This window comes from Pezoporus flaviventris, unplaced genomic scaffold, assembly GCF_033815535.1.
Source record: "Pezoporus flaviventris isolate CSIRO_AGI_PZ_B2104156 unplaced genomic scaffold, CSIRO_AGI_Pfla_v1 ptg000277l, whole genome shotgun sequence".
Taxonomy (NCBI): Eukaryota; Metazoa; Chordata; class Aves; order Psittaciformes; family Psittacidae; genus Pezoporus; species Pezoporus flaviventris.
In genome coordinates, this window is record NW_026892824.1 from 67,092 (window position 1) to 87,663 (window position 20,572).

General features: G+C 65.7%; 4 protein-coding genes across 7 annotated transcripts; 2 read left to right on the forward strand and 2 right to left on the reverse strand.

Moving 5' to 3' along the window:
* Positions 1–91: 91 nt before the first annotated feature.
* Positions 92–19,120, forward strand: LOC133263316 (tubulin alpha-1A chain). 2 transcript variants are annotated; one of them, XM_061443043.1, is made up of 4 exons: positions 92–96; positions 16,916–17,139; positions 17,213–17,361; positions 17,965–19,120. In XM_061443043.1, coding segments are annotated over exons 1-4 (1,356 nt in total). In that variant the 5' UTR covers positions 92–94; the 3' UTR covers positions 18,946–19,120. The 2 variants fall into 2 exon arrangements, with proteins under 2 accessions (XP_061299027.1, XP_061299026.1); XM_061443042.1 differs by lacking the exon at positions 92–96 and adding an exon at positions 15,777–15,933 and having other exon boundaries at positions 16,917–17,139.
* C1QL4 (complement C1q like 4) lies at positions 2,710–4,798 on the forward strand. The gene is made up of 2 exons (XM_061443026.1): positions 2,710–3,432; positions 4,453–4,798. The coding sequence occupies exons 1-2, from the start codon at positions 2,917–2,919 to the stop codon at positions 4,630–4,632; spliced, it is 696 nt and encodes a 231-aa protein (XP_061299010.1). The 5' UTR covers positions 2,710–2,916; the 3' UTR covers positions 4,633–4,798.
* On the reverse strand, positions 5,693–8,506 carry PRPH (peripherin). 3 transcript variants are annotated; one of them, XM_061443051.1, is made up of 9 exons: positions 8,143–8,506; positions 7,492–7,552; positions 7,218–7,313; positions 6,972–7,127; positions 6,769–6,894; positions 6,471–6,691; positions 6,198–6,247; positions 6,010–6,080; positions 5,694–5,899 (listed from the first exon to the last, which is right to left on the reverse strand). In XM_061443051.1, exons 1-9 carry the CDS (start codon positions 8,493–8,495, stop codon positions 5,855–5,857), a joined length of 1,179 nt encoding a protein of 392 aa, XP_061299035.1. In that variant the 5' UTR covers positions 8,496–8,506; the 3' UTR covers positions 5,694–5,854. The 3 variants fall into 3 exon arrangements, with proteins under 3 accessions (XP_061299036.1, XP_061299035.1, XP_061299034.1); XM_061443050.1 differs by having other exon boundaries at positions 5,694–5,902; XM_061443052.1 differs by lacking the exons at positions 6,010–6,080; positions 6,198–6,247 and having other exon boundaries at positions 5,693–5,902.
* Positions 9,337–11,306, reverse strand: LOC133263317 (tubulin alpha-1C chain). Its single transcript, XM_061443044.1, has 3 exons — positions 11,091–11,306; positions 10,874–11,022; positions 9,337–10,341 (listed from the first exon to the last, which is right to left on the reverse strand). The coding sequence occupies exons 1-3, from the start codon at positions 11,209–11,211 to the stop codon at positions 9,367–9,369; spliced, it is 1,245 nt and encodes a 414-aa protein (XP_061299028.1). The 5' UTR covers positions 11,212–11,306; the 3' UTR covers positions 9,337–9,366.
* Positions 19,121–20,572: the final 1,452 nt, after the last annotated feature.

Here is a 20,572-nt window from a genome sequence, read left to right on the forward strand (position 1 = left end):
CCGCCCGGGTGGGATGGATTTCTCTGCCTGACATCTCCTGCATCCGTAATAAATGCCACTTGTCCAGAGAATTAATCCGGGCCGGGCCGCAGCCATCCATCCCATCCAGGCAGCGCCGGCATGGACAGCCTCGCTGCACGGCCCCCGCCAGTGCGGGGGGGCACGGCACATCATCAATCCCTCCCTTGGGGAATTCCCCCTTCCCAAGGGGTGCCCCCCCCCGCCCTGGAGGTGGTGATGGGATGAAACCTTGCAGCACCATAGCAGTGGCTGAGTGACACCGTGTATGTGTGTCTCCCCTCCAATGTGGGGCAGCCCCCATCTGTGACTGTGGGCTGGAGATCAGCCCCATTCCAGGGAGGGGTAGACACAGAGAACTGGGAGGTAACCCCCCCCCAGCACCGCTCAAAGCAGAGGCTGCTGCTTTATTGCCGCCGCTCAAGGACAATTTGCATCCAACCTGGGTAGCTTTATTGCCACCAGGGCCTGGCTGGAGCATGCAGCCGCATCCAGCCATCCGTATCCATCGGCATGAGGTTCCCTCTGCCACTCGGTGGGGAGGGAAGCGCTTGGGGAAGCCACGGGGAGAGGAAGGATGATGTCGCCTGGGTGCCAGGGACCGTGCACCGGCCGCTCTGGACCATGCACCAAACAGCACCGGCGCTGCATGTGACCCTGCGGGGGCCACACGGCTGCTCCACAAGCCGGTGGGTCCTCGGGGGCCGCGGAGGCAGATGGTGACCGTGGCTGTACCGCCACCGCCGTCGTCCCCGAGCCTGCTGATGCATTTATTCATGCTCCGCTCTGCCGGCTCGCTCCGGGCTTTGCGGTGCGGGATGTGTCCGTTCCCATCGGGATGACCACAGCAGTGCCCGTGCCCTGCGTGGGGACAGCGGGAGCAGATGGAGGAGGGAACCGAGGCTCGGTGCGGCCGCAGGGACGCCACGACGGGGCCCGTTCCCTCCACACCCCGGTGCCCGGTAATTAGCGGCAGGGCTTCCCCTCGTGGCTAATTAACGCGCTGATGCCGCTCGTTAACGCCAGGCGGTGGCGGTGGGACTCGGGGGGCTCCCGGGGGCACCGGAGGCTCCCGCCGGGGCGAGCTGGGGAGCGGCTTCAGCAGCTTGATTTGTTGCACAAATATCGTCGGGATCGCATCGATCCCCCGCAGAACGGGGCCATAAATCCCGGCAATAGCCCGGGATCGATCGGCGGCCGCTGGAGGCGCCGGCCTGGCCTGGAGAAGCAATGGGATGAATCCCACACATGGAGCATGCATGGGCACGCACACACATACACAGAGCATACACAGAGCATGCACATGCATAGGCATGAAAACGCATGCACTGAGCATGGACAGGCATAGAGCATGCACAGGCATAAACACACATGCACTGAGCATGTACACACACACAGAGCATTCACACACATGCACTAAGCATGTGTATGCATGTGCACAGATACACTTAGCATGCACAGGCATAAACACACATGCGCAGAATATGCACACAATAGGCACGCAGGCATGCACACACCTGCAATAAGCATGTACACAACTGCACTAAGCATGCACACACCTGCACTAAGCATGCACAGGCACACACACTCCCACATCCCCAGCTCCAGCCCCCCCGGTGGTACCAGAGGCACTGGAGCATCCCCGGGGCTCTGTCCCCATCCTGGAGAAGGACTGGACACCCTGACAGAGCCACCCCCGGCCAGCGGGGTCCCAAAAACGGGCCCACGGTGGTGCATGGGGGGGGTGCTCTGTGCGCCCCCAGCCCCTCACACCCCCCGCATCCCCCTTTGCACAATCCCTGCCCCCGCTGCGCTCCCCTCCCACCCCCCTCCCTCCCCCTCGCCGTGCCCGGTGCCGTCGAGCGGGGCGGGCGGAGCGGGGCTGCGGGCGCGGTGCGCTGCGGGAGGCGGCCCCGGCACGTGGCTCCCGGCGCCGCGGGCGGCAGGTACTGGAGGGCACCGGCTGTTGGGGGGGGGGGTGTACAGGAGCGGGGGGGGACTCCGCTGCGGGCCCGGGGTCGTGCGTCCATGAGTGGGGCGAGGGGGGGGCTCCGGGAGAACCGCCCCTGGCGGCGCTGCCCGTCCCCGTCCCTCCGCCCGTCCCCGCCAGCACGCGCCGGGAGAGCGGGGCCGCTCTGGGGCTGCTGCCGGGGAAGGGAGTCCCGCTCCCGCGGGAGGGGTGCTTGCTGCCGGGCAACTTGGCGAGAAGTTGCCCCGCGCGTCGCGGCGGCTCCATCCCGGCTCCGGTTTCGGTTCTTTCCCGGCTCCGTTCCGGCGTCAGCTCCTTCCCGGCTCGGTCCCGGCTCCTTCCCAGCTCGATCCCGGCTCCATCCCGGCTCCGTCCCGGCTCCGGTTACATCACCAGCTCCTCCACCGGCTCCGGTTCTGGCTGCTGCAGGAGCTCCGATCTCTACTCCGTCCCCGGCTCTTATCTCAGCCCCTTCCCCACCTCCACTCCCGGTTCCATCACCGGCTCTGCTTTCTTCCCCTTCACCAGTGCAAGTCCCGGTTCCATTCGCAGCTCAACTCCCGCTCCTGGTCCCATCCTTGTCCCCAGCACCAGCCCTGCTGCTGTCACCATCCCCGTCCCTGTTCCCATTCCCATCTCCCGCCCCGCTGCTGTCCCCAGCCTGGCTGCTCTTCCCAACCCCATCCCCGCTGCTGTTACCATCCCTATCCATACCCTCATCCTTATCCCCACCCTCATCCCTATCCCCATTCACATCTCCACCCTCATCCCTGTCCCCACCGGAACTTGAGGATCTCGGTGGGCGGCTGGGTGCCGTCCATCCCCCCAGCATCATCATTGCACCCAAGGGCGACGAGGACCTGCTGGCACTGGCGGCGTCGCGGTTGAGCCGGCGGAAGCGGGTGGCCGGGGCAGCCGTTGGTGTGGCCATGGTGCTGGTGCTGCTGGTGGCCATCCCGCTGCTGGTGCACAGCTCCAAGGCAGCCGCACACTATGAGATGCTGGGCAGCTGCCGTATGGTCTGTGACCCCTACCCCGAGCTGCCCGCGGCCTCCCCACAGCCCTTTCTGCCCGGTGCCAAGGGTGAGCCGGGCCGCAAGGGCCGTGCTGGGGTACGGGGACCCCCAGGGCCACCGGGACCACGGGGGCCACCAGGTGAACCAGGTCGGCCGGGACCACCAGGGCCACCGGGGCCAGGTCCTGGGGGGTACATCCCCTCCTTCTACAGCCCCAAGATCGCCTTCTATGCTGGGCTGCGGAAGCCCCATGAGGGCTATGAGGTGCTGCGCTTTGACGATGTGGTCACCAACGTGGGAAACTACTACGAGCCCTCAAGTGGGAAGTTCACCTGTCCCCTTCCTGGCATCTACTTCTTCACCTACCATGTCCTCATGCGCGGCGGCGACGGCACCAGCATGTGGGCCGACCTCATGAAGAATGGACAGGTACAGGCTGGGACCAGCACTGGTGCCACCACCATGACCGCGGCTCCTCCTGGTTTCCCCCATCCTGCTTCCTCCCAACCAGTCCCTTGCCCTGTTCTAGCCTGGCTTTGGTTATCTCCATCCAGCTCCTCCAGTCCCATTTCCCCCCATCCTGGTTTTCTGCATCCCAATTTCCTCCATCCCAGTTCCCCCACTCTGCTTCACCTATAGCGCTTTTCCCATCTTGTTTACTCCCAGCCTGATTTTCCCATTGTTTTCCCTTAAATCTCCATCTCTCCATCCTGGTTCCCCTCATTCCTGACCCCCCCATCCAAGCTCCACCCATCATGATTCCCGCTCTCCAATTCCCCCCACCATGCACATTCCATTTCCACCACCCAATTCCCCCAGCCTAATTCCCATCCTCTTCTTCCCGTCCCTCTTCCTCCATCCCATTTCCCCCTATCCCAGCTCCCCCAGTAGCCCCATTCCCATCTCCCACCCATCCCATTCCCCCTCTGGGTCCATTGGGTGATGGGGGGAGCAACTGCCTATCCTTGGGGACATGAAACCCCCATTTCCAGGGCTCCTGATGCAGGTCTGGGGGGGGGAGGGGGGGGGGTTGGGGCACACTGCCTCAGGAGCACCGGCCTCCGGGGTGGGGGGGGCGGGTCTGTGCTCCCCCTGGCCGGTCCCTTTGTTTGTGGTGACACTTTCCTTTTATTATGGGAGAAACAAGGATGGATCCAGCGGGATCAATGGCGGCTCCATCACCTCCGCGGGGAACTCCTGGTCTTGGGGCTCCCTGGTTGAACACCGACAGCGAGACCCATGCGAGCGGTCGGGGGCTGGGGGGGTGTTCTATCCCTGTCCCCTCCCAAAGCAGGCTGGGAGCCGGGGGGGGACACCGGCTCCATCCCCCGGCTCTGCAGCACCCGGGCACAGTGCGACCTTGAGCCGCGGCTGAGCGGGGCGGCGGGGTCCTGAGCACAGTGTGACACAGACGGGGGGGCTCTGATGACTGTGTCCCCCATCCCGCAGGTCCGGGCCAGCGCCATCGCGCAGGATGCGGACCAGAACTACGACTACGCCAGCAACAGCGTCATCCTGCACTTGGACGTGGGGGACGAGGTCTTCATCAAGCTGGACGGGGGCAAAGTGCACGGTGGCAACACCAACAAGTACAGCACCTTCTCCGGGTTCATCATCTACCCTGACTGACCCCTCCGGCGCTCCTCCCCTCCAAACCCACCCCCATCAGTGCTCCGTGTCCTCCTCCCCGCATGCAACACCCAAGGGTGGCATTGGGGTGTCCCGGTGCTGTCCCCATCCCCGCAGCTGATCGTGGGGCGTCATGACATCCCCCAATAAAGCACTCGGGGTTTGGATGTGCAGCGGCTGCCGTCACCTCCGTGGGGGGTGGAGTGGCCTGGAAGGGAACATTTGGGGACACAACCCCCGGGGGGACGCGACGGGGACAGGGACGACGGACTGAGCCGCTGTGACGAGCTCCGCATCGATGGGGGGAACCCCTCGATGTCACCTTCCCCATCACCCCCCCCCCGGAGACACAGGGACAGCGACAGCCCCCCGAGGCGGGGCCACGCTGTGGACCCCTCTGGACCCCGCAGCCCGTATCCCCATCCCTGCCCCCGCATGGCATTGGGCCGGTGCTGCCACCGCCCGGCCGGCGCCTGCAGGACACGGGTAGGACCGGGGATGTGGGGGGACCTCGGGAAGGGATGATGTGGAGGGGGGCTCACAACACCGGACACTCCACACAGGGGGTGGGGTGAGCTGGGTTATCTCCAGCGCGACCGCATCGCACCGCAGCGGGTGGGGGGCTGCTGCCGCGGTGCGGGGGTGAACCCCTCCTCTTCGGGACTCCCCATATTCCCGGGGCCGGTTCTCGTCCCGCTCCCGTTTCACCTTGAGCGTGGCCCCTCTTTATAAACACCGCCAACGCCACTGAATCGGCCCGCGGCCCAGAAATGACCAATCAGCGGCGGCACCGCGCGCAAACACCCGTCTGGGATTGGTCGAGCGCCCAGTCCTCTCAGCGATAGGCTGATATCAGCCTATCAGAACCCGGGAATGGAAGACGCTGATTACAGCGCCGGGATGGGGGATTGTGGGACAGCGCCGCCTGGTGGTCCAGCACCAGTAACGCACTCCGGTAAAGGTGCGAGCGCCGGGACCCACCCCGCACCTCCTCGCGGGACTTGGTCCCTCCGCGCCACAGCCTTTATTTGCGGGGGGCGCAGCCCCAGCGTCTCCCGGACCCCGCGACCCCCGGAGGCGGGGTGCACTCGGTGAAGGTTAAATACAGACGAGGGGCGGGAGGGGGGCATAAACAGCAATGAATAGGGGAAGGCACAAGGCACCGGATGCATCGTGCCGCTGGGATGGGGGGGCAGCCGGTGAAGCCTCCCCGGACCCTCCATCACTGTCCCGGTTCTGCTCTCTGTCTGTGCGACTCCGTCAGCACCTGCTGTGGGGGGACAAGGTGGGGTCAGGATGCAGGTGGGGTCGACACCCCAGGTAGAAACAGCCCCAGAGAGGGGGGAGACCCCTCATGCAGGGACAGGGGCCCCGCACTTGCCTGTCCCGTGTCTCAATGGTTTGGATGAGCACCATCCTCCTAGTTGGGCTCTGCACAGGCTCCAGCACTGCAGGACACAGAAGCCATGAGTCCCCCCCTGAGGCAGGGCACAGAACCCACCTGCACTCTCATGGGGGAAAAGGACCCCCAAGGACACAACTGGGGCACCCCCAACCCCTCTCACCTGAGCTTCTCCCGCTGAAGGAGATTGGACGGTGCGGGGGGACAGTGATCCTGGGGGGCAGAAAGGGGGTGAGGAGGTTGTGGGGTGTCACTGGACACTGCTGAGTGACCCCATTACGGGCGGGTGGGGTGGCAGCAGCTCCCTCATCCTCACCCCATCGCTTGGCCTTGCCATTATCTCCCAGCTCCTGTGGGATGAGAGCTGCTTGTCCTCTGTGGAGCCACCTCCTTCCCAGGAGATCCCATGGGAAAGTCAGCAGGGGGAGGCCCTCACCTGCTCTCCTCACCCTCCAGCAGCTTGCGGTATGTGGCGATCTCGATGTCCAGAGCCATCTTGATGTTGAGCAGGTCCTGGTACTTGCGGAGGTGCCGCGCCATCTGCTCCCTGAGCTGCCGCAGCTCCTGCTCCAAATGCTCCACCACATCCCGGTAACTCCCAATCTCCTCCCCAAACTCAGCCTCCATCTCCTGCATCTGCCGCTGCAGCACCTCATTCTGCGCAGGATGAGGATGCGCTGTAGGCCCTGGGGCTGGGGTTCTCCCCCATAATCGTCCCCCCGCCCGGGTCTCACCATGCTCTTCAGCCCATTCACCTCGCTGGTGAGGCTCTGGATCTGCCGCCGTGACTCGTTCATCTCCTGCTTGGCCAAGCGCAGCGCCTCCTGGTTGCGGTTGGCTGAATCCGAGAGGTCTGCAAACTGCAGCACCCACTGGAGGGGTCAGAGCTATTGGGGTGCCCCGGACCCCAGTCAGAGCCCCCTCCGGCCCCTGGTACCTTGGACTTGTACCACTCCTCGGCTTCCTGCAGGTTCCTCACGGCGATGCTCTCGTACTGGGTGCGGATCTCCCGCAGCGCCACTGTGAGCTCCGATTTGCAGAACTCCACTGGTGGCACCAGGCTTGGGGTGCTCACCTCCAGGTCCCGCAGCTCCTGGGGGGCACACAGGCTGTCACAATATGTCACGACACAGCTTATGGACCCTGCCTGTGTCCCACATCCCGACCCGTGTCCCCATCGCACCTCCTCGTGCAGCTTCCTGAGGAAGCTGATCTCATCCAGCAGCAGCTCCACCTTCCGCTCCAGCTCCAGGCGGGACAAGGTGGCATGGTCTAAGTCCTGTGGGCACGGCCGGGATGAGTTGTGGGGCAGCAGGGAGTGGATGGGGACTCGCAGACCATGCCAGGTCCCCCCCTTAGTCTACATGATGCATGGCCGGGGCCTTCAGATGCGTGAGCAGCCGGGGGTGCATGGCATGGGGGGCACAGGAGAATGGGCACTGCATGAGCCCCCTCACCTTGCGGAACAGCACCAGGCTCTTCTCCACAACCTCCCGCTTCTGGGTCTCATCCTCCAGCCTGGGGACAGCAGGAGCGGAACAAGGTGAGGACCCTCCTGCAGCCCCCACTCTGCAGGCACACGGGGATGGAGGAATCCCCAAGCCTGAGCCAGGACAGGACCCCCACATCCTGCCCTGTCTTGGGGCCAAGACCCCACCGTAGCCCCCCAAGACCCCTCGCTGGGCCACGCTCCTCCCCGGGGGGGGGGGGGGGGGGGTTCAGCCCCTGACTTGGGCTCATCTCCCACCTCAGTGCTTGTCCACTCCCAGTGCACTCCCGTGCCCCACCCTTTGCAGTGCCCGAGCTCCCCGTCCTTATCAGTCTCTCCCAGTCCTCCCAGGGCTTTCTCCAGCCTCTCCCGGTCCTCCCCAGCACATCCCGATACACGCGGCGCACCCCTCCCCGCAGCCTCCAGTGCGTCCTGCCCCCCAACACCCCTGGTGCTTCCCCATCCTGCTGCACGGCCCTGGGTACCAGGGGCATCTCCCTGTGTCTTCTCCAGCACATCCCAGCGCATCCCTTGTCCCAGCGCATCCCTCGTCCCGGCACATCCCTCATCCCGGCGCATTCCTCATCCCGGCGCATCCCCGGCCCCGCCGCGCACCCACCGCTGCCGCAGGGCAGCCAGGTCAGTGGCCAACCCGTCTCGCTCTGTCTGGAGGCGGTCCCGGTCCCGGCCGAGGAGCTGCAGCCGCTCCCGCAGCCCCCGCAGCTCCTCCTGCACCAGCCCGGCCGTGCGCGGCGCGGCGGCGGCGCGGCCCAGCGCGTCTCGAAGGACCCTGTTCTGCCGCTCCAGAGCCCGCAGACGCTCCAGGAAAGCGGCGAAACGATCGTTCAGGGCCGCCAACTCCTCCCGCTCCGCTCCCCGAGCCGCCGCCGCCAGCAGCCCCTGAGCTGCGCTGACGGGCGGCGGGGCCCCGAAGGAGCGCCGCGGGGGGGGGGCGCCGCCGCCGCCGCTCATGCTGGTAGAGGGAGGGCAACGGTTCCCGCTACAGGCTGTTTATAGCGGGCGGCGGCTCCGCCCCGTCGGGAAGACCTGGGGGTGCGAGGGGAGGTGGCTCCCGGCTGGGGCTTCGGGTGCCCCTCGGGGGGCGGGATGGGGCAGGACCAGGAGCCCGGCAGAAGAGGGAGCGAGGAGGAGAGGGGCCGGGGGGACCCCGATTCACTGGGGTGGGGGGAGGGCTCCCCCTGCCAGGCCCCAGCAGAAGGGTTGGGGAACCCCGTGGGGTGAAGCCTCGGGGCGGGGGCTACCGCAAGTCAGCGGGTCGCATCCGGCGCTATGGAGCAGGCCGTGTCCCTCCCCAGCTGCGGGGAGTGGGACCCCTGACGTGTCCCCCCCCTTCTGAACGGGCAGCCATGACTCGGCTTTTCAGGATCTGCCCCCCCACGCCTTCCCTCCGCAGGCAGCACTTACAGGAAGGAGTCAGTGCCCTGCCCAGCACTGCACAGGAGAGCAGTCAAGACACCACGTAGAGAGCAGGGCACCTCCACTAGGCTGGATCCTGGCTGCACTACAAGGCCCAAAGCAGGGGGTGATCCAGGGGTCTGCACCCCACTGGGTGATGGACTCTGTGACAGGGGCAATAGCACAGAGAGGGAGACATGAACGTCTCTCAGGTGCAGGCAGCCCGGCAGGAAACAGCCACCCGATGGCACAGGACCGAGCCAAGGTACACCCATGTCACAGAACCACCAGAACCAGCCAGGACCCACCTCCCCTCAGAGCATCCCCCTACCCTGGTCACTCCCAGTGGACAATGAACAAGGCAAGAGTGGAAACAGCATCTTTAATGATGAGCATTACAGTGTCACAGGCACCAGAGCCAAAGGCACTAATATTCCTCCCCATCCTCCTCCCCTTCCACACTGTCAGCCCCTACCTCCTCGTAATCCTTCTCCAGCGCAGCCATGTCCTCCCGAGCCTCTGAGAACTCACCCTCCTCCATGCCCTCCCCCACGTACCAGTGCACAAAGGCTCTCTTGGCGTACATCAGGTCGAACTTGTGGTCCAGGCGGGCCCAGGCCTCGGCGATGGCCGTGGTGTTGCTCAGCATGCACACCGCGCGCTGCACCTTGGCCAGGTCCCCGCCAGGCACCACCGTCGGGGGCTGGTAGTTGATGCCCACCTTGAAACCGGTGGGGCACCAGTCCACAAACTGGATGGTGCGTTTGGTCTTGATGGTGGCGATGGCGGCATTGACATCCTTGGGCACCACGTCCCCGCGGTACAGCAGGCAGCACGCCATGTACTTGCCGTGCCGCGGGTCGCACTTCACCATCTGGTTGGCCGGCTCAAAGCAGGCGTTGGTGATCTCAGCCACAGTGAGTTGCTCATGGTAAGCCTTCTCAGCTGAGATGACAGGGGCATAGGTGGCCAGAGGGAAGTGGATGCGGGGGTACGGCACCAGGTTGGTCTGGAACTCCGTCAGGTCGACATTCAGGGCCCCATCAAAACGCAGGGAGGCTGTGATGGAGGACACGATCTGGCTGATGAGGCGGTTTAGGTTGGTGTAGGTGGGCCTCTCGATGTCCAGGTTGCGGCGGCAGATGTCATAGATGGCCTCGTTGTCCACCATGAAGGCACAGTCGGAGTGCTCCAGGGTGGTGTGGGTGGTGAGGATGGAGTTGTAGGGCTCCACCACGGCCGTGGAGACCTGTGGGGCCGGGTAGATGGAGAACTCCAGCTTGGACTTCTTGCCATAGTCGACAGAGAGGCGCTCCATGAGCAGGGAGGTGAAGCCGGAGCCGGTGCCACCCCCAAAGCTGTGGAAGACCAGGAAGCCCTGCAGCCCTGTGCACTGGTCAGCCTGTGGGGAGAGCCCCCAGCGGGGGTCCAGAGTGGGTCAGCCATGGCTTTGGAGCTGCGTGCTCCCCAGGATGGGTGCAGCAGGAGCCACCTGGCTCACACAAGCCCATGGGTGGCCAAGCTCTGGCTTTGATGTGCCTGGAGCTCCTGGAGCAGAGCCAGCAGCACTGCAGGTCCAGCCAGCCCCGGCACCAGCCCCAGTGTGGGAACCGCAGGTTCAAAGAGCTCAGGCAGCCGCACCAGTCCAACCAGTGCTGCACCAGCACCCAAACTGGGGCTGCAAGTCCCCCCTTGCCCCGGGCATGGGGCTTCTCATCCTCCTCCCCATAGCTGGGCTCAGGAGATGCATCCCATGTGGGCAACCAGAGACAGGCCAAACCTGTCCCCACATACCTCAGGGCAGCTCCACCTCCTGTCCCAAAGTGCTGATGAGGTGAGAAGGACCCGTTGATCACCCACCCCGGAACAATGGCTTCCCTTTTCCTTAGCCACTCCTCCACCCTAGGAATAAACCCACCACATGGGATGCCCACCAGCTTGCGGATGCGATCTAGGACCAGGTCGATGATCTCCTTCCCGATGGTGTAGTGCCCACGGGCATAGTTGTTGGCCGCATCCTCCTTGCCCGTGATGAGCTGCTCGGGGTGGAAGAGCTGCCGGTATGTCCCCGTGCGCACCTCATCTGTGGGGAGAGCCCGTTAGCACCCGGTGGAGTCCAGACTTTCCTCCCCAGCCCCGGCCCACACTCACCGATCACCGTGGGCTCCAGGTCCACGAAGACGGCACGGGGCACGTGCTTGCCGGCACCCGTCTCGCTGAAGAAGGTGTTGAAGGAGTCGTCCCCGCCACCGATGGTCTTGTCACTGGGCATCTGCCCGTCGGGCTGGATGCCGTGCTCCAGGCAGTACAGCTCCCAGCAGGCATTGCCGATCTGCACGCCTGCTTGGCCAACGTGGATGGAGATGCACTCGCGCTGCGGGGACACAGGGGTCAGGCTCACCCCCCCCCCCCCCCCCCGCTCCGATTGGGTTACTTCACACCCGTCGCTCCAATACAGAGGTTGGGATTCCTCAGGGTTATTCCCAGTCCTCACCATTCCCTATCTAGGCTTGTATGGGGACAGAGGCAACTTCACTGCCCTCTTTTCAGTGGTCCCCATCACCCCCAGTTCAGGTGCACCCCTCGATTACCAAGGGAAATTCCCATTCTCTCCAGCAGCTCTGATCCACAGGGATGTGAGCCCGGAACCCCTCATGCTGTCGCTCAGGGGCAATAACAAACTCGGTAAACTCCCGGGACTGGGAAGCGTTTCCCCACCGCAGCCACTGCTGAGTCCGCACCCCCCCCCCCCCCCCCCCCATCGTCCCACGCACGAGGAGCTCTCCCTATCCCCAGCAGGGTATCACGGCAGATTCCACCCCGCTCCCCCCAGCACCTCCGTGGGATACGTCTCCCTCCCCAGGAGCAAATCCATCCAGGTCCTGCCTTGGAGCCCGGGACAAGCAGTGCGCCCAAGGCTGGGACCCCCGACCCTCACCCCAAACACCCCACACCAGGGCCACACGGAACCCCTCACTAGAGCATAAAAGTGCTCAGCAGCTCTACAGTGTCCTGGGCACACGAGAGCCCTTCACCCCCCCGAGACACAGCTCCACGTGCTACCGTGGACATGGGGGGTCCCGCACCCCCCTGCCCTCACCATGGCCGCTCACTGCCCGAACCGCTACGGAGTCACCGAGGAAGGAGGCGGGGGGCACCCGATGGGGCCCTCCCGTGATATACTGGAGCGGGACGGGGGCGGGCGGGAAGGGGGAGGGGGCGTGGCATCGCATTTTCCCGTTCACCGACTGGCCACGCCCTCTCCGCCCGGCCTCGGTTCTGAACGGCGGGTTCGAGGGACGGCGGGGGTTGGGCGGGCGGTGACGTCAGCGGAGCGGAATGTGGGGGGTGGAAAACGGGGCGAGGGGCGGGGCTTGGTGAGGAGGAGGTTCGGGGGGGTCTTTGGGGTCATGGGGGGGGTCTTTGGGGCCTGGCGGGACCGAGGGGGGCAGGAGCGGTCCCTGAGCCCTCCCCGCCGCAGCCCCGGGCTCCGCGCAGGGAGCGCCGCCGCCCAGCCTGTGGTGGGGGGTTAGGGTGAGCTGCCCCGTGCCGGGTTCTGCCCCCCCCCTCTCCCCGTCCCCATCCCGGTGCCGTTCCTGTGGGAAGCCCCGCGGGGTCCCCGCCGCGCCGGCTCCTGCTCCCGCTCCCGGCGCCGCGCGCGTTCCCGTGCCAGGCCCTGGGGCGGCTCCTCGGGGAGCGCAGGACGGGCGGGAAGTTGTGGACGCCCTCGGCCCTGGTCGGGGTTCCCAGGGCCGCAGCGTGGGGACACGGCAGCCCCGGAGACCCCCAGGCCTGGATTGGAACCCGAGCGCTGCCCCTCTTGGTGTCCCCGCCACAAAGGGAACCTCTTCCCACGTAGGGCTGGGGAGGAGAGGGGGGTACGATGTCCCGGGGCACCCCAGGGAGGGTCCCGGCATGGCCTTGGCAGCCCCAGTGTGCCCCCACTCCTCAGGTTCCCTAATGCCCCCCCATCCCCTGGCTCCCCGGTGTCCCCCCACTCCCTGCGCACATCCTCACTGCTAGCACCCGCCTGGGGTTGGGGTGCCCCTGCGACCCCCGCTCCCTGCGCTCCCCCAGAGCACCGCGAGTCCCCCCCACCCCATCTCCTGCTGGGCTCTGGGGGTGCTTTGGGGGAGGGCAAGTGCGGGGACCCTCCCGCAGCGGGATCTCTCTCACCTCCCGCCGCCGCCGCCCTGCTCCTTTATTGCGGGTTTTGCCGCATTGCGGTGCTGCGCTGCTGCAGCCCCCTCCCCACGGCGGCGCGGTCGCCCCCCCCACCCCCGGGCTGCAGCCCCCCCGTCCAGCCCCCGGGTTGAACCCCCTTTTTGCTGTGGCTCCCGCAGAGTGGGGGCTGCGCGGGGGGGGCACAGGGCACCCAGCTGCGGGAACACCACTGTGACCCCCCCCGTGCCAGAAAACCAGGAGCCACCGGCACTCAAAGCCCTCCCCCACCCCCCGAGATGCCCAGCCCGGGGGGGGCAGCATGGGCAGGGCTGTGGGCTCTGCGTGGCCCAAGAGGGGACCCGGTGGGGCAATGGCCTGTCCCGTGCCCAGCAGTGGATATGGCGGGGGGGTGGGGGGTGGGGGGGTGTGTGTGTGTACAACAACCGTCGCCAGGAGCCGCCGCGTTGCCACCAACAGGCAACAGAGCACAGGAGGCCGGGAAGTGCTGAGGGGGCCGGGAGCAGGGCCAGCCCCCTCCAGCCCGGCACACACTGGAGCTGTGTAGCTCCCATGGCATCCATGGCAGGGTGGGTATTGGGAAACCCCCGTGCCTGTGCAGCCCCCCTAGCAGGCACTGGGGGGGTCCCATAGATGGTGTCCCACCCCAGCACAGCAGGGTCAGGCAGTGGGGGCGACTCCAGGCCTGTCTTCCCACACCCCCCACAGGCCCTGGGATGGATACTAGGGAAGGGGAATGCGGGAGGAGGGGGTCCCAGCCCATCCCTCAGCAACCGGTCTCCTAGCAACCCCGCCACCACGGCGGTTGCTTGGCAGCGGCCGGCGTGGGGACGAGTGGCCCTCCATACCTAACGAGATGGGGGGAGACACGGGGGTCCCCCCGGCACCCAGAGCCCCACATCCCATACCCCGCATTGCCCGGGGGGGGCTGAGCCACCGCCACCCAATGGGGCACCGCCTGTCAGCCCACGGCTTGGGGTACACAACGGGGCAGGGACCCCCTCCCCAGCATGGACAGGGGTCCCTGTGGCAGGAGCTATTGGAGGGCCCCGAACCCCCAGACTCTGGGGACAGCAGTGGGGTTACACTGGGGATGTGCTGCCAGGTCCCACACCAGCGCTGGAGGCTCAGGACCATGGGGAGACAAAGACATGAAGCGTTTCCCATGCAGGGATGGCCCCACTGTGGGTCAGGGCTGGGGGGGATGAGCTGCTTTGGGTTTAGGGTGCCCCTAAAACCCGTTTGCTCCCGGTGGGAGCCGGATCTCCCGGTTCTCCTCTACTCTGTGCAGGCAGGACCGCCCAGTCCTTTGTTCTGGTGGGCGATGCCCAAATCCTCACCCCTCTTTGTCTGCAGCCCCACGGGCCCTGCTCCCACCCACCCCACCTCAGCAGCACCCCAGAAGCACTGGGCTGGCGTGGGGGGGGGGGGGGGGCAGTGGGGATGTGGGGCTGGTGCTGAGGATGTGGGGCTGGGACTGAGGAAGTGTGTCTGGGACTGGGGATGAAGGAACCTGGAGATGCAAAGAAAACTGCAGAATGTGGGAAGAGCAGAGAAGAATGGCATTTCCCATTGCGGGAGGGGCACCCTGGCAGCTCCATTGCAGCAGCTAGGGCCAGACCTGAAGGTGGTGTGGGGTCACCCTTCTACAGAGACTGACCCCCCAAGTTCCCGCTGCCCCAGCCACCATGGCCTTTGCAGGGACAGAAAGGAGGGGGCACTCCCTGAGGAGGAGAAACGCCACGACTGTGGGTCTGGTGAATCGGGGGTGCCATGCAAGGGCTGCAGCAGATGGAGGGGGGGTTGGGGTATGCACGTCCTGGTGTTCCCGCTGTGTCCCCATTCACCACCAGCTGCTGCAGAGCAGCTGCCCCCAGCCTCAAAACCCCACCTCAGGCCTTTGTCCCCCATGTCCCCTCAGTGTCTGCAGCCCCATGGCAATACCCGTCCCCAGCTACACCCAGGAGGAACCTTTTTCCCCCGGGTTGGGCCCTGCGGGGCTGGGTTCTGCTGCCTGAGCAGACAAAGAGGCACTGGAAGGGATGGGCACGGGCCAGGCTGCAGCCAGGGCACTGAGCCAGGCCAAGCGGTGACTGGGAAGCAGGGCACTGGGACATGGCCAGGTCTAGGACAGCGTCCCTGGGTTGGGGACAGTATCCCCAGGGATGGGGACAAGGCCACGACTGGGGATGGGGACCACGGTGTGGCTAGGGATGGGCACAGGGATGGGGACCAAGTGTGATGGAGATGGGGAAAACAGCAAGGTGGGGGACAGGGAAGGTGTGTGGCTGAGGATGGGGCCGGGAGCACAGACTGGAGGCAGGGCAGTGGCCAGATGAGGGGATGGTGGTACAGGTGGGGATGCGGACGGGTACGCGGGACCTGGGTGTGGCTGAGGATGGGGACAGGGATGTGACCGGGAGCCAGGCCTGTGCACACGAGGACGGTGACACCACTGGGGCAGTGCAGAGGGACCGGGGCATGGCCAGGACCGGCAGCTTGGCTGGGAAGGGGCACCGGGACCAGGCGGGGCCGGGGACAAGGACGAGGCCGAGGCCCTGAAGGCGGCAGCCGCAGCCCCCAGTCCCCCCCTTCCCCGCACCGCCCGGCCTTTGTCTGCGGCTCCGGGGGGCATTACCTCATCCCGGGCCGCGCCAATGGCCGCCGCCGCCGCCCCCCCCCGGCCCCGCCGCCCGCCCCGCCCCTCCGGGCTCTATAAAGCCCCGCGTCGAGCCCCGCGCTCCATCGCGCCTCTTACATCGACCGCCTCAGCGTCGGGCTGTGAGACCGCCCCGGAGCGACCGCCACCATGGTGAGGGGAGGAACAGGGAGGGGAGGTCCAGTTCCCGTCTCCCGGTGCCGCTGTTGTTCCCGGGGCCGGCCCCGCCGCGCTCGGGGTGAACGGGATGAGGCCCTGGGTCCCGGGGCTGAGCCCGCACCGGGCGTGGCTCCCGTTACAGCTGGCAGGGGGGGTGGGGGCTCAGCCCTTCCTGTGGGTCCCGTTAAACGGAGCTGGATGCGTCCTTCTCCTTTCCTGGGGCTCAGCACCGAGCCCATACTGGGCGTGGCTCCTATTAAAGTGGGCAGGATGGGACGCCCGGGACCAAGCCCTGAGCCTGCTCTGGGCACGATGCCCGTTAACCGAGCAGGATGGGTCCCCGGTGCTGATCGAGGAGCCCGAAGTGGGCGTGGCTGCTGTTAAACCGGGCACGATGGGACCCTGGGGCTGAGCCCGTACTGGGCGTGGCACGGGCTCAGCGAGGCAGGATCGGGCCCCCGTTCCCGGTACCGAGCTGTGGTCCCGCACTGGGCGTGGCTCCCGTTAAACCGGGCAGGACAGGCCCCCCCGGTGCTGAGCCTGCTTTGGGCGCCGCCTTGGTTTAATGGTGCAGAATGAGTCCCCTTGCGGGGGCAGAGTGGGACAGCTCCCCCTTTCCCCAATGGGTGTTGCCCTGGCTTAACAGGGACCCTGATGCTGAGGCCCTACCAGAGGTACTGCTGGGTCTAAGCAGGGTGTATAGGGCAGGATGAGACTCTAGGGCCCTTGTGTGGGGTCCCTGTTGCCTGGATCAGGATGAGCCACACAGTTCTGAGCTCCCCATCTCTCAATGGGCCCAGCCTCAGGTCCCTGGGTGGGCTGGATGGGACCCCAGGAGCTCAGGACCCAGAACAATACAGTGCCTTGGGACAGGATCCAGGCTCCATCCAGGTTGCAGCATCCCTACGGGGGGCCCTTAGGGTGGAACAAAGCAGGGGAGGCAGGGGGTGACACGTCCCCATGTCCTGTCCTTGCAGCGTGAGTGCATCTCCATCCACGTTGGCCAAGCGGGCGTGCAGATCGGCAATGCCTGCTGGGAGCTGTACTGCCTGGAGCACGGCATCCAGCCCGACGGGCAGATGCCCAGTGACAAGACCATCGGTGGCGGGGACGACTCCTTCAACACCTTCTTCAGCGAGACGGGTGCCGGCAAGCACGTGCCCCGTGCCGTCTTCGTGGACCTGGAGCCCACGGTGATCGGTGAGTGTGGGCCGGGGCTGGGGAGGGGTCCGGACTTCACAGGCCAACAGACGCTAACGGGCTCTCCCCACAGATGAGGTGCGCACGGGGACATACCGGCAGCTCTTCCACCCCGAGCAGCTCATCACGGGCAAGGAGGATGCGGCCAACAACTATGCCCGTGGGCACTACACCATCGGGAAGGAGATCATCGATCTGGTCCTCGATCGCATCCGCAAGCTGGTATGCGGGGGGGAGGTTGCAGGGGGCGAGCTGAGGACAAAGCCGCAGTTCTCCGTCTCGGAGCAGCCGGGCTGGCTTTAGCTTTAATGTATTAATTATTGTTAATCCCTTTGTGCAGTGGCTGCCATTGGCCGCAACGCGATGCGGCGCAGGGGGGAGCTGGAGCGGCTCCACAGCGCCGCAGCCCCAGGGCGGTGCTGAGCTCTGCAATTCCCTCTTTGTTTCCACTTGGCTCTGGCCATGGCTGAGTCCAGCTGCGTGCGGTTGGGGATGGGCGTCCCGGTGACCGCGCCGGCGGCCCCTGCTCGGACCGGTCCTGCCCGGAGCAAAGCGGTTGTGTTGAGCCCGGGGCTTGGCCCCGGAGCCCAAACATGTTCCTACAAGCTGCTTTTGCCCACATTCTCCACCCCTGGGGCTTCCCGGAGCGATTCACCACTCCTATGAGCCAGTGACCAACAGATGGGTCAGGGCCACCCTGCCATCCACCCCGGTGACTTCTGCTTTGGGAAGCCCCCAGATGTCCTCAGGGTGGCACAGAGCTGAAGGAGCAACTTCTGCTGTTCCCTGGACTAAACATGCCCTCCCCTTGTCTCTCCTCACCAGGCTGACCAGTGCACAGGGCTGCAGGGCTTCCTGGTCTTCCACAGCTTTGGGGGTGGCACCGGCTCCGGCTTCACCTCCCTGCTCATGGAGCGCCTCTCTGTCGACTATGGCAAGAAGTCCAAGCTGGAGTTCTCCATCTACCCGGCCCCACAGGTCTCCACGGCCGTGGTGGAGCCCTACAACTCCATCCTCACCACCCACACCACCCTGGAGCACTCCGACTGTGCCTTCATGGTGGACAACGAGGCCATCTATGACATCTGCCGCCGCAACCTGGACATCGAGAGGCCCACCTACACCAACCTGAACAGGTTGATAGGCCAGATCGTGTCCTCCATCACAGCCTCCCTGCGCTTTGATGGGGCCCTGAATGTCGACCTGACGGAGTTCCAGACCAACCTGGTGCCGTACCCCCGCATCCACTTCCCTCTGGCCACCTATGCCCCTGTCATCTCAGCTGAGAAGGCTTACCATGAGCAGCTCTCAGTGGCTGAGATCACCAACGCCTGCTTTGAGCCGGCCAACCAGATGGTGAAGTGCGACCCGCGGCACGGCAAGTACATGGCGTGCTGCCTGCTGTACCGCGGGGACGTGGTGCCCAAGGATGTCAATGCCGCCATCGCCACCATCAAGACCAAACGCACCATCCAGTTTGTGGACTGGTGCCCCACCGGTTTCAAGGTGGGCATCAACTACCAGCCCCCGACGGTGGTGCCTGGCGGGGACCTGGCCAAGGTGCAGCGCGCGGTGTGCATGCTGAGCAACACCACGGCCATCGCCGAGGCCTGGGCCCGCCTGGACCACAAGTTCGACCTGATGTACGCCAAGAGAGCCTTTGTGCACTGGTACGTGGGGGAGGGCATGGAGGAGGGTGAGTTCTCAGAGGCCCGGGAGGACATGGCTGCACTGGAGAAGGATTACGAGGAGGTGGGGGTGGATTCTGTGGAAGGGGAGGGAGAGGAGGAAGGGGAGGAATACTGAACTCCCCCAAGGGTGCTGCTCTACAGGGAACATAACCTAGATGAAGGCCCTCAGGGCTGTAGCAGTGTGTTCGCCAGGGTCTGTCCTGTCAATGGTCTGTGCTTCAATGGAAAAGTTTGTTCCGGACCCACCCGTCCTCTTCTGTGGGTCTGAATAAAAAGCATTCCCTGTCTTATCCCTGGTTCTGGTGTCTTTACTCTGTTATGTCCCTGATGACTTCCCATAGTATTGCGGTCTGTGCACCCCAGGCCTCTACCTGGTTCCTGAGCCTAGCCCTGTGCTCCCCAAACTCATCCTCCCCCAACCCATCCTGCCCTGGACTGGGCAGTGACTCCCTCATATTCTCCCTTCTATTTCTCCCCATCTCTATTAAGTGCTGGTGTGGGTTGTTGAGGCCCAGGAGCAAAGTGAGCACATGGGGGCTGGTTTAACTCCTCCAAAAGCGAGGCGCTGACTGCCCCACCTCCCCCCCGTACTTGCAGAAATCTCGGGGGGGGCTCCTGCCTGTTCTGTGAAGGCAGGAGGGGCTGCATTGTCCCTTGAAGCGCGGGTTCTAGTGCCAACACCACCGCTGGGGCTGAACGGGGTGCCTTCATCTTTCTGGGTGGCCAGAGATGGGTGCCCCCACCTCCCCCCGCAGACCCCACCCATGATGTGTCCTGGGGTCCCTGTGTCCCTTATGGCAGGGTGAGACAGCCCTGGCTTAGCTGAGAGCTGGTCCCAGCCCCTGGGAGGGGGGGAATGTCAGAGCCGCCCCTCTTCCCCTGTGGCTCCCGTCAGGGCTAAATAATGAAGAGGAAGTTGAACACAGTCAAACCCGAGTGGGTGTTTGGGTGTTGGGGGGGGGGGGGGGGGGGTGTGCACCCTGGTCCTCCCCCTGCCCCGGGCCACCGTGCCTGAACCACCCCCTCCAGCGCGGCTAGGACCGGCTCTTCCGCAGCGCCTCCTCGGCATCAGCCGCAGCCGAGCGGACCACAGACCCCCCCGGGTCCCCCGCACCGAGAGCGGCCTCCGGTGCCCCCAGAGATTTCCCCACCCCCTGCGGTGCATCCCGGCGGGAGCGGCCGCGCTGCTGCCCGGGAAGGCAAATGGCGGGAGCCACGTCACCCGCTGCAGTGCGGATTCTGCCGCCGCTCCGGGCCCGAGCACCCCGGAGGGGCCTCGGCTGGGCTGGGGGATCTCGGTGGGGCAGGAGGACGCGCTGGGACGCGCGATGCGGCCGCCCTGCAGCCGCGAGGCTCCCTGTGAACAGGAAGGCGGATTAGAGGGGATTAAATGGGGGCTGGTGCTGAACGCCCCCGCCCCTGCCCCCCCCCGGTTTTCCGTGGACTCGCAGTCAAGCGGGGAGCTGCACCCCACAAACACAGCTTTGGGGCGGGGGGGGGAGCCACGCAGGGAGAAGGGGACGCGGCCGAGACAAAAGGAGCGGGATCTGCCCCCCTCCCCCCCCCCGTTGAAATCCAGGGGGGGTCTCGGGGCACGATGCCCCCCGGAACGGCAGGATTCAGGACTGCGCCTCCCGCTAAAGATGGGTTGGGGGTGCCGAGATTCAGAAGAGCTGGGGGGGGGGCCGTGGGATGCAGATGGGCCGGAGGGGCTGACCAGAGAAGCAGATTAACGGCCTCGG